Below are 16,022 nucleotides of genomic sequence, written 5' to 3'. Positions count from 1 at the left end.
TCACACTCCGATGCACAAGTGGCAGCTCCACCGTCACTCATTCATACCACTTTGCATGCTACCAAATATAAAAGGGCATAATTATGCATGACAAAAGGCAGAGTATACTCCAATTAGATCATTACTTGCTGTAGACACAATCCATAATTGGTGCCCGGGCCTCTGTTGAAACATTGTCACCCCACTACTGAAGACATTGTTTTCTGAATTATTATGATATTATTATCATTGTTTCTATATGATTTGATACAAGGGCTAAAGGTATGCGGCAGTGTGAATTATGAGGCTGTAAAAGGTTGCTTTACATTTGAAATGTTTGCAAACATTGAAGCTCAACAGACCTGTGTTTTGAGTTATGATCTACTAAGACATTTCCAGAAAGCTTTGTTTCAATCTACAGTCAATCTAAAGTCAACCTAATAAAACATTTGAATATACTCAAAATATAGATAATTAAATTAATCCTAGACTGAAGCTTTAATCGCTACTACCCACAAGAACCTATTTGCAATCAAACAGTTATTCCAGTGTGATATTCAGTCAGTTCTGATCTGGTCAGAATGAATAAATTCCGGTCTCTGTGTAACCAAAGTCTTTGTCTCCTTCCTTTCCCTCTGACAGAATATTGACATCACCTTCCATCAACTGTCCAAGGCTTTCCTGATCTTCCCCCAGTTCTCCTTTGGCAATGGCCTGATGAAACTTGCTAGGAGCAACATGGAGGTCCAGCTTCTCAGTGGCTACGGCATCGACGCCTACAAGAACCCCTTCTCCACAGACGCCCTGGGCTGGTTGTTCGTCTCCGCGTTTGTGCAAGGACTGTTCTTCTTCACCCTGCGTCTATTGCTTAACAAGTGGCTTATACGCAAAGTCAGGTAAGTTGGGGGAATGGAGCAAGACTCCATGACTAAAGGATTATTTTTAACCTTTATCCTCTTAACAGGCAGGCAGAAAAGTGGCAATTTATTTTTACTTGAACTTGAGGACTGCATACTTTCTTTGCAAAGCATAGCTTTATACGTTATACTTATAGCACATGCATGAGCCTCTCTTTTGAAAGATAACATTCTGAAGTTACTAATGCAAAAAAGGATAATCACTTTTAGTGCTAATGAAATAGAGTAACAGAGGTTTGAACTTGAGTTGAACTTGAACTTGTGTACTCAAATCTTTCTTCAGATTTCATATTCCATTATTCCAGCATAGAGTTATGAGCTGGAAAACACAGCGGTTCCATAGAATGAAGTCTTATGTAGTACAGGTCCAAATTTTATAAAGATCCATTCAGAAATGAGTGTTTGAGAAAGGTTTTAGTCAAAAATAAAAAGTTCCAAAATCCATTTCTGCCATCCACCTCCGTGCGAGTCACAACTAATTTTCGCTCGTCAACTTTCACCTACTTCCTATATTCGCACCCCTCCCCACATGGGTTATCGTTGGAAGCGGACACTCGTTGGCTACTACAACGCTGACCAATAATTTTCGCCATCAGCTGTGATTGGTTAGTTCTTGAGCGTATACAATCCGTCGTGGTCATTTGACGCATGGCCTGTAAAAAGACACTCGCCTGACATATCGTCATGTAACTCGAGAACCGAGGCATGGAATTGGTGGCGTTCGAACGGTGGCAAATAGATGTTTCGAACGGTATATTAAAAATGCAGCCCCAAGCCGGTAGACACTCGCAAAGTGCCGCGACGTGCGTGCCGTGCACGCGCATGACAGCCCGGTGCCGGGCCCCCACCTGTTAAGAGGATTTATATACCCCCCTGCCCCCTTGGGTTTGAGAACTCCTATGGGCCATATTAGGCATATACAGGTACCTGTTTATGTAGACATTTCACCAGAGTGGTCAGAGTTCTGAATCAGCCATTGCAGCAGGTTCAGTGTCTTGTCAGGAGGTTCAGTGTCTTGTCTGGAGATTCAGTGTCTTGTCAGGAGGTTCAGTGTCTTGTCAGGAGGTTCAGTGTCTTGTCAGGATGTTCAGTGTCTTGTCAGGAGGTTCAGTATCTTGTCAGGATGTTCAGTGTCTTGTCAGGATGTTCAGTGTCTTGTCTGGAGATTCAGTGTCTTGTCAGGAGGTTCAGTGTCTTGTCAGGATGTTCAGTGTCTTGTCAGGATGTTCAGTGTCTTGTCAGGATGTTCAGTGTCTTGTCAGGAGGTTCAGTGTCTTGTCAGGATGTGCAGTGTTTTGTCAGGATGTTCAGTGTCTTGTCAGGAGGTTCAGTGTCTTGTCAGGAGGTTCAGTATCTTGTCAGGATGTTCAGTGTCTTGTCAGGAGGTTCAGTGTCTTGTCAGGATGTTCAGTGTCTTGTCAGGATGTGCAGTGTTTTGTCAGGAGGTTCAGTGTCTTGTCAGGATGTGCAGTGTTTTGTCAGGAGATTCAGTGTCTTGTCAGGATGTGCAGTGTCTTGTCAGGAGGTTCAGTGTCTTGTCAGGATGTTCAGTGTCTTGTCAGGATGTGCAGTGTTTTGTCAGGAGATTCAGTGTCTTGTCAGGAGGTTCAGTGTTTTGTCAGGAGATTCAGTGTCTTGTCAGGAGGTTCAGTATCTTGTCAGGATGTTCAGTGTCTTGTCAGGAGGTTCAGTGTCTTGTCAGGAGGTTCAGTGTCTTGTCAGGATGTTCAGTGTCTTGTCAGGAGGTTCAGTGTCTTGTCAGGAGGTTCAGTGTCTTGTCAGGAGGTTCAGTGTCTTGTCAGGATGTTCAGTGTCTTGTCAGGAGGTTCAGTGTCTTGTCAAGAGGTTCAGTGTCTTGTCAGGATGTTCAGTGTCTTGTCTGGAGATTCAGTGTCTTGTCAGGAGGTTCAGTGTCTTGTCAGGATGTTCAGTGTCTTGTCAGGATGTTCAGTGTCTTGTCAGGAGGTTCAGTGTCTTGTCAGGATGTGCAGTGTCTTGTCAGGATGTGCAGTGTTTTGTCAGGATGTTCAGTGTCTTGTCAGGAGGTTCAGTATCTTGTCAGGATGTTCAGTGTCTTGTCAGGATGTTCAGTGTCTTGTCAGGATGTGCAGTGTTTTGTCAGGATGTGCAGTGTTTTGTCAGGGGTTCAGTGTCTTGCTCTAAGACACTTGGACAAAGATGGGCACAGTGCCTGTTGGTTACAGGACTGTCTCTAACCACCAGCCCCAGCAGGCATGTCTGCATGTCTGCCGGAGAGACGGTGAGTGATCTGCCGTTCCATCTCAAATTAATTCGGTGCAGATTCAGTCTTGTGCTTCGCCCTGGAATCTAAATGAATTGAAAATGTATGCACGGAATGTGGAAATGATTTGGGGCTCACAGAGGGGCACTCATTTATCAAGCAATCCCCTTGCAAATTGGTGTGGAAAGTATTTTTAATATGCAATGAAAAACATTTTAGCTACACATTAGGTGGTGCTGAGTGCTCAATCAGCTCTGGCTGCGGCATATCGTTACACGGGCGGAAAAAATGATAAATGAGGCTTAGTGTTTTCTATCCATCACAGACCTCGTAAGGCGTTCTCTCTTCTCCTTGTTTCAATCCATCACATACCTGTATTTACTAAAGATTTACTAAGGCTCTCGCTACCTCCTCTCTGTCTTTCTTGCATTCTTGTTGACTTCCACAAACAGAGATAGTTTCATTCCAAATAGATATACCCGCTCTTAACAAAGTGATTGCTGTGCTGACATGAAGATTCATTATGGAATATTATTGAAGGTATTAGCCATTGACATACCTTTGTGTTTATAGAATTGTTAACATTTTAGAGGATGTCATCTGTCCTTTTCTTTATTTAAAATGCACATTGCACAAGGTCAAGCCGTGATAATAATATCAGAATTTGTAACGCACATTCATAACGTAGAGCAGAGTGTTTTGGGTTCAAATCCACTTTCCTAACAGTGAAGTTGAACCCATTTCCCACTTTAGAGCCCACTTTCCACTTATCTGGTTAACAAAACGACTCTTCCCTTCTTCAGGCATATGATCTTGGGCAGGAAAACGTTACCCGAGGGGGCTGGAGAGGGCGAGGACGAGGACGTGTTGGCTGAGCACCAGCGTGTGTCCAGCGGATCGGCCAGCTCGGACGTCCTGCAGGTCAACCAGCTGACCAAGATCTACCAGCATCTCAGCAAGAAGGTCCACGCCGTCAAGAAGCTCTCGGTGGGCATCCCCGCCGGAGAGGTACGACCAAAAAAAGGGTTTAAGACTCACTATCAAGGTCAAATGACTAAGTCTTGTTCAGATGGCGATTTATTTTTTATCAAACATGATGATAACTCTACACGGCTTTTTCCCCTAAAATGGCTTGTTGGTATTTATTCATTGAAACAATGGTTTTAATAAGGAATGCTAAAAAAAACAGGGAAACCGAAGGACAATGTAAAAACCTTTCTCCTCAATATAAGAGTGCGGTGAAGAATGATAACCAACTACATTTTGCGATAACACTACCCCAGACGAAGAACCAACTCTGTTTTAAGGTTTCAGAGGAACAATGATTTCAATCTTCATTATCTAAATTCAGACTCCGAGTGACTTGGATTGACTTTACAACTGCAAATACATGTATGCATTTTATTTTGGAACAAAACTATTCCGTCCATTTGTCCAGTGTCAGTTACCTGTGACTTTGGTTCTTGTGTGCAGTGCTTTGGTCTGCTGGGTGTGAATGGAGCAGGGAAAACCACCACCTTCAAGATGCTGACTGGAGACGTTAGCCCCACTGACGGCACAGCACAGATCAAAGATAGGAATGGGTAAGTTAATAATCACCCTTATCGTTATACAATTTCCTGTACATTCATTGCATTTTGTGAAGGGATTTTGTTATTATACCAGTATTTTACAGATTTAGTAGAAATCCTGTCCTTCTCCAAATCCTTTATGTAACCCCCCCCACACACACACACACACACACACACACGCACACGCATGCACACACACACGCACACACACACACACGCACACGCGCGCACACACACACACACACACACACACACACACACACACACACACACACACACACACACACACACACACACACACACACACACACACACACACACACACACACACACACACACACACACACACACACACACACACACACACACACACACACACACACACACACACACACACACACACACTACGACTAAGAGCAGCACACTATTAGACCAGTAGAGGCCTTGCATGGAATGTTTGTGTAGTTATCTGTCTTCCAACATGGCTGCATGTAACATAGCAACCATTGTTTTGTACGTGGCAATGGAAGAAATACAGGTTGATATGTGAAAAGCAATGATTGCTATGTGTTGATATATGAGAAATATATCAACAAAATGTTTATCATTTGGTGTCTTATTACTGGATATTGTAAACACGTCACAGTAGAACAGTAATATCGTACTTTTCCAGTGTTTTACCTACTCTACCACTGCACAGAAAGTAGGCCTTTTCTTATGAAAGTGGTTACAAATGGTTACAGGCAGCCATACTAGAAGACTACACAAACATTCCATGCAAGGCCTCTATTGTTCTCAAAGTGGGCTCCTTGGGGGGTTCCAGGGGTTCCCCAACAAAATGAGGAATAATTTAATATCACTATAATTGCATTCATTATAAATTAGTACAATAAGACAATGTACTGTATAAGAATGAATAATAAAACACAAGATACTTGTGCCCTCTTGTGTTTTATTATTAATTTGTATACACTACATTCTCTTATTGTACTAACCTATAATGAATGAAATTACAGCAATATTAAACGACTCCTCATTCATTATAAGCTAGTGCAATAAGAGAATGTGTGCTGTATACGAATTACTATTCTGGTCATAGGTTTCACTCTCTCTGTTACATTCGCCACCTACATTATAGACAGCTATGGAATTCTGGACTAAATACTGTAATATCTATCTAACCACTGCTATATATGTCCATCATCATCGCCATTAAAGTGGATTTATCTTTATGTTTGTCCCCCAGGCGGATGGTGGACATCATGGAGTGTCGTAACCAGGGTATAAACATCGGTTACTGTCCCCAAGTGGACGCCCTGGATGACCTCCTCACCGGAGAGGAGCATCTGTACTTCTATGCCCGTGTCCACGGCATCTCCAAGAAAGAGATTGATGGGGTAAAATGCAACTGCTCACTCAAGATAAAAAAAAAGATTATATCAAACATTTACTGTCCATTATTCCAGGCAACGTGGAAATTGAGCTTTGGCACTAAGCTTGTTATTAAAACAAATAACATTGTAAAGTGCAACTTTTTTTACATGCACATGTCTCACTAATAAATGTAAATACATGACACAATAATTTTTTTATCGTGTTCATTAAAGTAGTAATTTTTTCGTTAAATCTGTATTTTATATACCCATATACACTTCACTTCATACTGTACATGAATATATATGTTTATAAAAGGGATATATAAAAAAGGGCTGAATTCATGTTGTAGCTTCCTGAGCCTACATGGTTTTCTCCTAGATATTATGACTAGAGGGTGAGCTTAGAGGTCCAGATGTTCTGTTAGTGCCTGTCTAGTTTGTTCCATGTAGTTTAAGTTCCCTGGTTGACCACCCTTGCCAGTTTTGCTCTGGACTTTGCTGACAGGTGGTCAAACCAGGAGACAACACCGACGGTTCAGATACTCTCAGTACCCTCACTATCGGCTCTCGGTAGCTCCCGCTCAGAATATCCTTGCTGATGTGTGTACGTTTTTTCTCTCTTCAAAAGCAGCGTGGAGTGACAACTAGCATCCACAAGACGGTACAGGGATCAGATGTGTGTTCAAAGCTCCACTCCCATGCTACCACTAGCTGTTGATGCTCCTTCACTCACTGAATCAGAGTCGGTGAAGTGTTGAGTGATGTGTGCTGAAGGCTACAGCGTCTTCTGCGCTTCAAAACGCGAACGCCGCCGCCGCCAGCCTGCCGCGATCCGAGCTCGCCCAATTAAGGTGCTGCCGTACATATCGACCACATGCAGATGGATTTACATTTAAAGCGATACTTTTATGATGAGTCTCAGCCTCTGCTCCCCCTGTTTATCGCTGGGAGAGCAAACCAATCTTGCATTATTGCGGTGATTAAGCCCGTCTGTGATGCCGATTCTCCCGACCACGGCTTGATCTGCGTGAAATACCATCAAAAGATGATAGGATCTCTGATTTTCCAGTCTGACTTTTTGAAAAACACCCCAAACGCGGGGCTAGAGTCAAAGCGTCTAACAAACAAGAATAGTGTTAAAATAAGAAGATGAGTGACAGCCCGCATCCGCTGACGCAAGGGAGCCGAACCGCCGCTTCCTTTGACAGCGCAGTTTTGGTGAAGTGTGAGGACCTGCCTTCTCAACCGTCACCACGTGGCTCTCCTGTCTCTCAGCTGAGGACACGTCAACCCCATAACGCTGATGCACACCGACAGCACAGACATAACACACGCATACCGGAAAGTACACGCATGCATGCGCACACACACACACTCACACACACATATATGCATACACAATTTGATAGAAATAATGGCCGGCTGTAATTCCTGTTGCCGTCGTTAGAGCCCCAGCACTGGTCTGTGGGTTGACGACAATGGCTGTAATGGCCAGTGCATCAGCGGCGTGATAATTCACTGAAACGAGGCTATATATAGTGCTCCTCTTATGTTGTCTGCCGTTGACAGGCCTCACTTGTGATAATGAGAGCGGCCCTAATGGGGCCATTTCGCATTTACATCATTTTGTCATGTTTAATGAGCTGTTGCATCAGAGGTGGAAGAAGCAGGCTTTTATGGGCGGGGATGTGGATGGAACACAAATAAAAAAACACAACAGCTTATGAACTGGAACCATAAGTGATAGGTTGTCACTGGAAAGCAGTCATATGCAAGTGTTGACATTGTTTCTTTGCTCGTCCTCCATGGAAGCCTTCCATGCAAATAACATAACAAACAGACGCCATTTTGTGGAATGGTTTTATCCAAAGCATCGTACGGTACAGCGAGCGCATACATGTTTTATTGCATGGGTGGCCCCAGTGAGAATCAAACCCTGGCAGTATTAGTGCCTTGCTCTGCTTATTGAACTGTAGGACCACAGAGTGCTCTTGACGCCTGGGTTCAGCCAACCCACAGGTATTTTTAGGCTTCACACCAAACGGTGTATCCAATAGGAAAACAATGCGAATGGTCACGGGGCCATTAAACCTGAAAGCTGTCTCTTAACTTAGTGTGTTTGCTGTTTCCGCTTAGAGGCCTTTCCCGGCTCACGTCTTCTGTAATAAACAAAATGAGAAGATGGGTCTAGCTATGTTGGCGGCCCACATGTGCAATTCCCGGGGGCCTCAAGTAGGTGCAGATGACCTGGTCGCTACCATATACATGATGTCCGCCTTTCAGTGTGGCCACATGCTAATTGGATGTATTGATATAGCACTCTGAATAAACCACGTTGCGCCCCGGTCCCATCTGCCTTCAAACTCCCAGGCAACATGGGGAGCGAAGGGGGGCGGCCTGGGGGGTGGGGGGTGGGAGTCTCAGATCGGATAGGGATGCAGTCGTCCAACAAATCCATCGTGGATGTCCAAACATCATAAAAAATGCATGGGAGTGGGCAAGATATACATCTCGGTTATCTGTGTTCCAATTGTACACTCATCGACCCTCTGATCAATACGGTCCGCTGTGTGTGTGTGTGTGTGTGTGTGTGTGTGTGTGTGTGTGTGTGTGTGTGTGTGTGTGTGTGTGTGTGTGTGTGTGTGTGTGTGTGTGTGTGTGTGTGTGTGTGTGTGTGTGTGTGTGTGTGTGTGTGTGTGTGTGTGTGTGTGTGTGTGTGTGTGTGTGTGTGTGTTTGTTTCAGGTGGTGAACTATCTGCTGAAGAAGCTGGAGCTGGGGTATCACAGGAAGAACATCACAGACAGTTACAGCTGCGGTACCCGCAGGAAGCTCTCCACAGCGCTGGCTCTCATCGGACACCCCCAGATCCTGCTGCTGGTGAGAAACACAAGCTCGCTCATCCACACCACGTAGATATGACCTTGAGTGTGAGGTTTTGTCCGCTGCTCACCTACTCTCTCTTTCCTTTAAGCCTACTGTTAAGGAATTCCCTTCTCACTCACTCTCACTAGCCCCCACCCTCGCGCTCGTTACTCTCGTTTGCTCTCAGCGACCACACCTTGGACTACCTGTCATTGTGTGTTTGATTGGTCTTGTGCCGAACACACACTTTAGTTTCAAGTATCAATTACCTTCACGCACCTGTGGTGCATTCTAATTAGTTCCCCTGTGGGCTTTAAATACCTGGCTCTTCCCCTCTGTTCCTCGTGGGGTCGTGCCGTAAACATGCCGTATCATTCGGTATCATATTCTCTATCACCAGGACTCCTTCGGGAGGTCCTCTGTCTGTCTATGCTGTTTTCATCTCCGGCGTAAGATGTGCTCCAGCCTTCGCCTCCTGTCGCCGTTGCCTGAGGGAGAGACTGGACTGCGCTCCCTAGACTTCCACGGGAGGTATCCCAGTGATCCACTTCAGACCTCCGCGCAGCAGGCGTCCTGACGCACATCCAGACCTCCGCGCAGCAGATGCCCAGACACCTTCCAGACCTCCGAGCCTGGCACGCTCTTCCGCGCAGACGCACTCCAGATGCGTCTTCTGTACCGGCGCGCACTCCAAGCAGTCGCGCACCACTCTGACCTCCGCTTGGACAACCGGCTCCCCGGTGGCGACGCTCTCGCCCCGCTGCTGTTCCAGCGCTCTTTACGCACAAACGCCTGGGTGAGTTTTTAATGACTGTCTTTGATCAAATTCCGTTTTCGTGTGTTTTTATAACACTGAAGATTACCACCTTTTTTATCAGACAGTCACTCACCCAGCGATCGCCTTTTTGTTGTTTTCACTGGGATAATATTTTTGGACCTTACATCTCCCACTGTGTGTTTGTTCACACCGAAGATATTATCACATTGGATTGTTTTTTGGACTTCACTCTCAGTGTCTATTTTTTGCACCGAAGATATTCTTCACTTGGGATTGTGTTTTGGAACATTGCTCACTGTGTGTGTTTACACGAAGATTAGTTCACTTGGATAACTTTTGTTTTTGGGTACAGTCACCTCTCCTGTTCTCCTGCTCGTTCTACCTGCACCCTGTGTTGACTCGCTCCCTCTCTCTCTCTCTCGGTCCCGCATCACCTCGGAGATTCTGCCGAGAGAAGTCTGCAGAGCGGCTCTGACGTCAGCATCTGCTACCCCCTACTACCACTTCGGGAGAAGCTGCAGAGCAGCAGAACATTTCACCCTTGCTTGTATTCCTGTCTTGTTTAGACTTTCCTATTCTGTGCTCATTATTGCTTTTTCCAAGACCTGACCCTGTTTACTCTTTCCCAGTATGCAGCTCCTGCCCTCGCCCTGTTCCAAGGCCTTACCCTGTTTTTTTCCCTAGTCCTCCCAGTCCTCCCTGTCCCCAGCCCGCCTCCGCGGGCCTCTGTCCCTTCTCCCCTCCTAGTCCTCCCTATCTAGTCCTCCCAGTCCTCCCTGTCCCCAGCCCGCCTCCGCGGGCCTCTGTCCCTTCTCCCCTCTCTAGTCCTCCTAGTCCTTCCCGTCCGGTCCTCCTAGTTCCTCCCTGTTTTCCTGCCCCTTCCCTTGCCTTCCCCTTAGCCAGCTCGCCTCTTAAAGGCACTGTACCTTTCCCTTCTTGTTATCCAGTATTTTGTGTTTCTCCCTTAAAGGGACAGTGCCGTTTTTTCCTTCTGTTCAATAAATGCCCAGTTCTTGGCTTACTCTCATACCTGTCTTGTGTTGTGCGATTGGGGTCGGTTACAAACCATAACAGTACGACCCCACCAAATCGACGACCCCAGCCAGCACAGACGGTGTATGTTGAGTTTGCCTTTTTTTTTTTCTTGTTCCCTCTAGTTCCCCTCTAGCTTCCCTGTTAGCCCTGTTAGCTCCCCTGTTAGCTTGTTAGTCTCCCCGGTTAGCTCCCCTGTTAGCCTGTTGACTCCCCTGTTGCTTCCCTGTTAGCCCTGTTTGGCTCCCTTGCAGCTTGTTAGGCCTCTACTACCAGCATGGCCCCTGTCTGCTAGCTTTGCCCCGGCTGCTAGCACAGCCTCTATGTTAATGCAGCCCTTGCTGCTGGCATAGGCCCTGTAGCTAGCCATGCCCTGGCAGCTAACCCCATCCCTCAGCAGAGCCCCAGTCTGCTATCTTAGCCCCGGCTGCTAGCACAGCCTCTATGTTAATGCAGCCCTTGCTGCTGGCATAGGCCCTGTAGCTAGCCATGCCCAGGCAGCTAACCCAGTCCCTCTGCATGGCCCTAGTCTGCTTGCTTGGCCCCGGCTGTTAGCACAGCCTCTATGTTAATGCAGCCCTTGCAGCTAGCATAGGCCCTGTAGCTAGCCAGGCCCAGGCAGCTAACCCGGTCCCTCTGCATGGCCTCCATTTTTTGTGTAGCTTTCCCACTGCTAGGACTGCCCTTTCAGCTAGCAAGGTCAGTTTTCCCACTGCTAGGACTGCCCTTTCAGCTAGCAAGGTCAGTTTATCCCACTGCTAGGACTGCCTTTTCAGCTAGCAAGGTCAGTTTATCCCACTGCTAGGACTGCCCTTTCAGCTAGCGATGTCAGTTTTCCCACTGCTAGGACTGCCCTTTCAGCTAGCAAGGTCAGTTTTTCCCACTGCTAGGACTGCCCTTCAGCTAGCAAGGTCAGTTTATCCCACTGCTAGGACTGCCCTTTCAGCTAGCAGGGTCAGTTTATCTCACACTGCTAGGACTGTCCTTCCAGCTAGCTTGTTCTCTCATGCTGGTCCAGCCCTGTCTGCCAGCCTAGCTCCGGCAGCTAGCGCAGCCTCTATGTTAATGTAGCAGTACAGCTAGCATAGGCCCTGTAGCTATCAGTGCCCTGGCAGCTACCCTTTCCCTCTGCTAGCCTAGCTCCGGCAGCTTGCGCAGCCTCTATGTTGATTAGCAGTACAGCTAGCATAGGCCCTGTAGCTATCAGTGCCCTAGCAGCTAACCTTCCCTCTGCTGGCCCTTTTCCCGGTGCTCCTCTTAGTTACCACTCAGCCCCTCTAGTTGCCCCTCAGCTCCTCTGGTTACCCCTCAGCTACCCTACTTTGCCCCTCTGCTACCCTAGTTACCCCTCGGCTACCATGTTCTTTTGCTAGCCCCACTTTTGTTGTGGCTTCCCCTGCTGGCTTGGCCCAGTACCTTTTGTTTTTTGCCTTGTTTTGTCCCCTGCCACTCTGTCTGTATTTTTGGGTCGCCGGGTGGCTCCCGTTGAGGGGGGGGTACTGTGAGGTTTTGTCCGCTGCTCACCTACTCTCTCTTTCCTTTAAGCCTACTGTTAAGGAATTCCCTTCTCACTCACTCTCACTAGCCCCCACCCTCGCGCTCGTTACTCTCGTTTGCTCTCAGCGACCACACCTTGGACTACCTGTCATTGTGTGTTTGATTGGTCTTGTGCCGAACACACACTTTAGTTTCAAGTATCAATTACCTTCACGCACCTGTGGTGCATTCTAATTAGTTCCCCTGTGGGCTTTAAATACCTGGCTCTTCCCCTCTGTTCCTCGTGGGGTCGTGCCGTAAACATGCCGTATCATTCGGTATCATATTCTCTATCACCAGGACTCCTTCGGGAGGTCCTCTGTCTGTCTATGCTGTTTTCATCTCCGGCGTAAGATGTGCTCCAGCCTTCGCCTCCTGTCGCCGTTGCCTGAGGGAGAGACTGGACTGCGCTCCCTAGACTTCCATGGGAGGTATCCCAGTGATCCACTTCAGACCTCCGCGCAGCAGGCGTCCTGACGCACATCCAGACCTCCGCGCAGCAGATGCCCAGACACCTTCCAGACCTCCGAGCCTGGCACGCTCTTCCGCGCAGACGCACTCCAGATGCGTCCTCTGTACCGGCGCGCACTCCAAGCAGTCGCGCACCACTCTGACCTCCGCTTGGACAACCGGCTCCCCGGTGGCGACGCTCTCGCCCCGCTGCTGTTCCAGCGCTCTTTACGCACAAACGCCTGGGTGAGTTTTTAATGACTGTCTTTGATCAAATTCCGTTTTCGTGTGTTTTTATAACACTGAAGATTACCACCTTTTTTATCAGACAGTCACTCACCCAGCGATCGCCTTTTTGTTGTTTTCACTGGGATAATATTTTTGGACCTTACATCTCCCACTGTGTGTTTGTTCACACCGAAGATATTATCACATTGGATTGTTTTTTGGACTTCACTCTCAGTGTCTATTTTTTGCACCGAAGATATTCTTCACTTGGGATTGTGTTTTGGAACATTGCTCACTGTGTGTGTTTACACAAAGATTAGTTCACTTAGATAACTTTTGTTTTTGGGTACAGTCACCTCTCCTGTTCTCCTGCTCGTTCTACCTGCACCCTGTGTTGACTCGCTCCCTCTCTCTCTCTCTCTCGGTCCCGCATCACCTCGGAGATTCTGCCGAGAGAAGTCTGCAGAGCGGCTCTGACGTCAGCATCTGCTACCCCCTACTACCACTTCGGGAGAAGCTGCAGAGCAGCAGAACATTTCACCCTTGCTTGTATTCCTGTCTTGTTTAGACTTTCCTATTCTGTGCTCATTATTGCTTTTTCCAAGACCTGACCCTGTTTACTCTTTCCCAGTATGCAGCTCCTGCCCTCGCCCTGTTCCAAGGCCTTACCCTGTTTTTTTCCCTAGTCCTCCCAGTCCTCCCTGTCCCCAGCCCGCCTCCGCGGGCCTCTGTCCCTTCTCCCCTCCTAGTCCTCCCTATCTAGTCCTCCCAGTCCTCCCTGTCCCCAGCCCGCCTCCGCAGGCCTCTGTCCCTTCTCCCCTCTCTAGTCCTCCTAGTCCTTCCCGTCCGGTCCTCCTAGTTCCTCCCTGTTTTCCTGCCCCTTCCCTTGCCTTCCCCTTAGCCAGCTCGCCTCTTAAAGGCACTGTACCTTTCCCTTCTTGTTATCCAGTATTTTGTGTTTCTCCCTTAAAGGGACAGTGCCGTTTTTTCCTTCTGTTCAATAAATGCCCAGTTCTTGGCTTACTCTCATACCTGTCTTGTGTTGTGCGATTGGGGTCGGTTACAAACCATAACAGTACGACCCCACCAAATCGACGACCCCAGCCAGCACAGACGGTGTATGTTGAGTTTGCCTTTTTTTTTTCTTGTTCCCTCTAGTTCCCCTCTAGCTTCCCTGTTAGCCCTGTTAGCTCCCCTGTTAGCTTGTTAGTCTCCCCGGTTAGCTCCCCTGTTAGCCTGTTGACTCCTCTGTTGCTTCCCTGTTAGCCCTGTTTGGCTCCCTTGCAGCTTGTTAGGCCTCTACTACCAGCATGGCCCCTGTCTGCTAGCTTTGCCCCGGCTGCTAGCACAGCCTCTATGTTAATGCAGCCCTTGCTGCTGGCATAGGCCCTGTAGCTAGCCATGCCCTGGCAGCTAACCCCGTCCCTCAGCAGAGCCCCAGTCTGCTAGCTTAGCCCCGGCTGCTAGCACAGCCTCTATGTTAATGCAGCCCTTGCTGCTGGCATAGGCCCTGTAGCTAGCCATGCCCAGGCAGCTAACCCAGTCCCTCTGCATGGCCCTAGTCTGCTTGCTTGGCCCCGGCTGTTAGCACAGCCTCTATGTTAATGCAGCCCTTGCAGCTAGCATAGGCCCTGTAGCTAGCCAGGCCCAGGCAGCTAACCCGGTCCCTCTGCATGGCCTCCATTTTTTGTGTAGCTTTCCCACTGCTAGGACTGCCCTTTCAGCTAGCAAGGTCAGTTTTCCCACTGCTAGGACTGCCCTTTCAGCTAGCAAGGTCAGTTTATCCCACTGCTAGGACTGCCTTTTCAGCTAGCAAGGTCAGTTTATCCCACTGCTAGGACTGCCCTTTCAGCTAGCGATGTCAGTTTTCCCACTGCTAGGACTGCCCTTTCAGCTAGCAAGGTCAGTTTTTCCCACTGCTAGGACTGCCCTTCAGCTAGCAAGGTCAGTTTATCCCACTGCTAGGACTGCCCTTTCAGCTAGCAGGGTCAGTTTATCTCACACTGCTAGGACTGTCCTTCCAGCTAGCTTGTTCTCTCATGCTGGTCCAGCCCTGTCTGCCAGCCTAGCTCCGGCAGCTAGCGCAGCCTCTATGTTAATGTAGCAGTACAGCTAGCATAGGCCCTGTAGCTATCAGTGCCCTGGCAGCTACCCTTTCCCTCTGCTAGCCTAGCTCCGGCAGCTTGCGCAGCCTCTATGTTGATTAGCAGTACAGCTAGCATAGGCCCTGTAGCTATCAGTGCCCTGGCAGCTAACCTTCCCTCTGCTGGCCCTTTTCCCGGTGCTCCTCTTAGTTACCACTCAGCCCCTCTAGTTGCCCCTCAGCTCCTCTGGTTACCCCTCAGCTACCCTACTTTGCCCCTCTGCTACCCTAGTTACCCCTCGGCTACCCTGTTCTTTTGCTAGCCCCACTTTTGTTGTGGCTTCCCCTGCTGGCTTGGCCCAGTACCTTTTGTTTTTTGCCTTTTTTTGTCCCCTGCCACTCTGTCTGTATTTTTGGGTCGCCGGGTGGCTCCCGTTGAGGGGGGGGGTACTGTGAGGTTTTGTCCGCTGCTCACCTACTCTCTCTTTCCTTTAAGCCTACTGTTAAGGAATTCCCTTCTCACTCACTCTCACTAGCCCCCACCCTCGCGCTCGTTACTCTCGTTTGCTCTCAGCGACCACACCTTGGACTACCTGTCATTGTGTGTTTGATTGGTCTTGTGCCGAACACACACTTTAGTTTCAAGTATCAATTACCTTCACGCACCTGTGGTGCATTCTAATTAGTTCCCCTGTGGGCTTTAAATACCTGGCTCTTCCCCTCTGTTCCTCGTGGGGTCGTGCCGTAAACATGCCGTATCATTCGGTATCATATTCTCTATCACCAGGACTCCTTCGGGAGGTCCTCTGTCTGTCTATGCTGTTTTCATCTCCGGCGTAAGATGTGCTCCAGCCTTCGCCTCCTGTCGCCGTTGCCTGAGGGAGAGACTGGACTGCGCTCCCTAGACTTCCACGGGAGGTATCCCAGTGATCCACTTCAGACCTCCGCGCAGCAGGCGTCCTGACGC

The 16,022-nt window shown here is 48.2% G+C and overlaps 1 protein-coding gene across 1 annotated transcript in view; it reads left to right on the top strand.

Moving 5' to 3' along the window:
* The window catches only part of abca12 (ATP-binding cassette, sub-family A (ABC1), member 12), a gene marked incomplete at its 5' end in the record, with an annotated part of 176,822 nt that overhangs the window by 134,741 nt on the left and 26,059 nt on the right, over window positions 1-16,022 (top strand). The window contains 5 exons of the mRNA XM_084311411.1: window positions 622-875; window positions 3,942-4,146; window positions 4,612-4,721; window positions 5,956-6,106; window positions 8,829-8,963. Of these exons, the coding sequence (XP_084167537.1) occupies window positions 622-875; window positions 3,942-4,146; window positions 4,612-4,721; window positions 5,956-6,106; window positions 8,829-8,963 (855 nt within the window). The remainder of the gene's footprint in view (window positions 1-621; window positions 876-3,941; window positions 4,147-4,611; window positions 4,722-5,955; window positions 6,107-8,828; window positions 8,964-16,022) is intronic.

Source organism: Notolepis coatsorum (genome assembly GCF_963971535.1).
Source record: "Notolepis coatsorum genome assembly, chromosome: 3".
In the NCBI taxonomy this organism is placed as follows: Eukaryota; Metazoa; Chordata; class Actinopteri; order Aulopiformes; family Paralepididae; genus Notolepis; species Notolepis coatsorum.
This window is presented reverse-complemented; position numbering and strand designations above follow the sequence as displayed.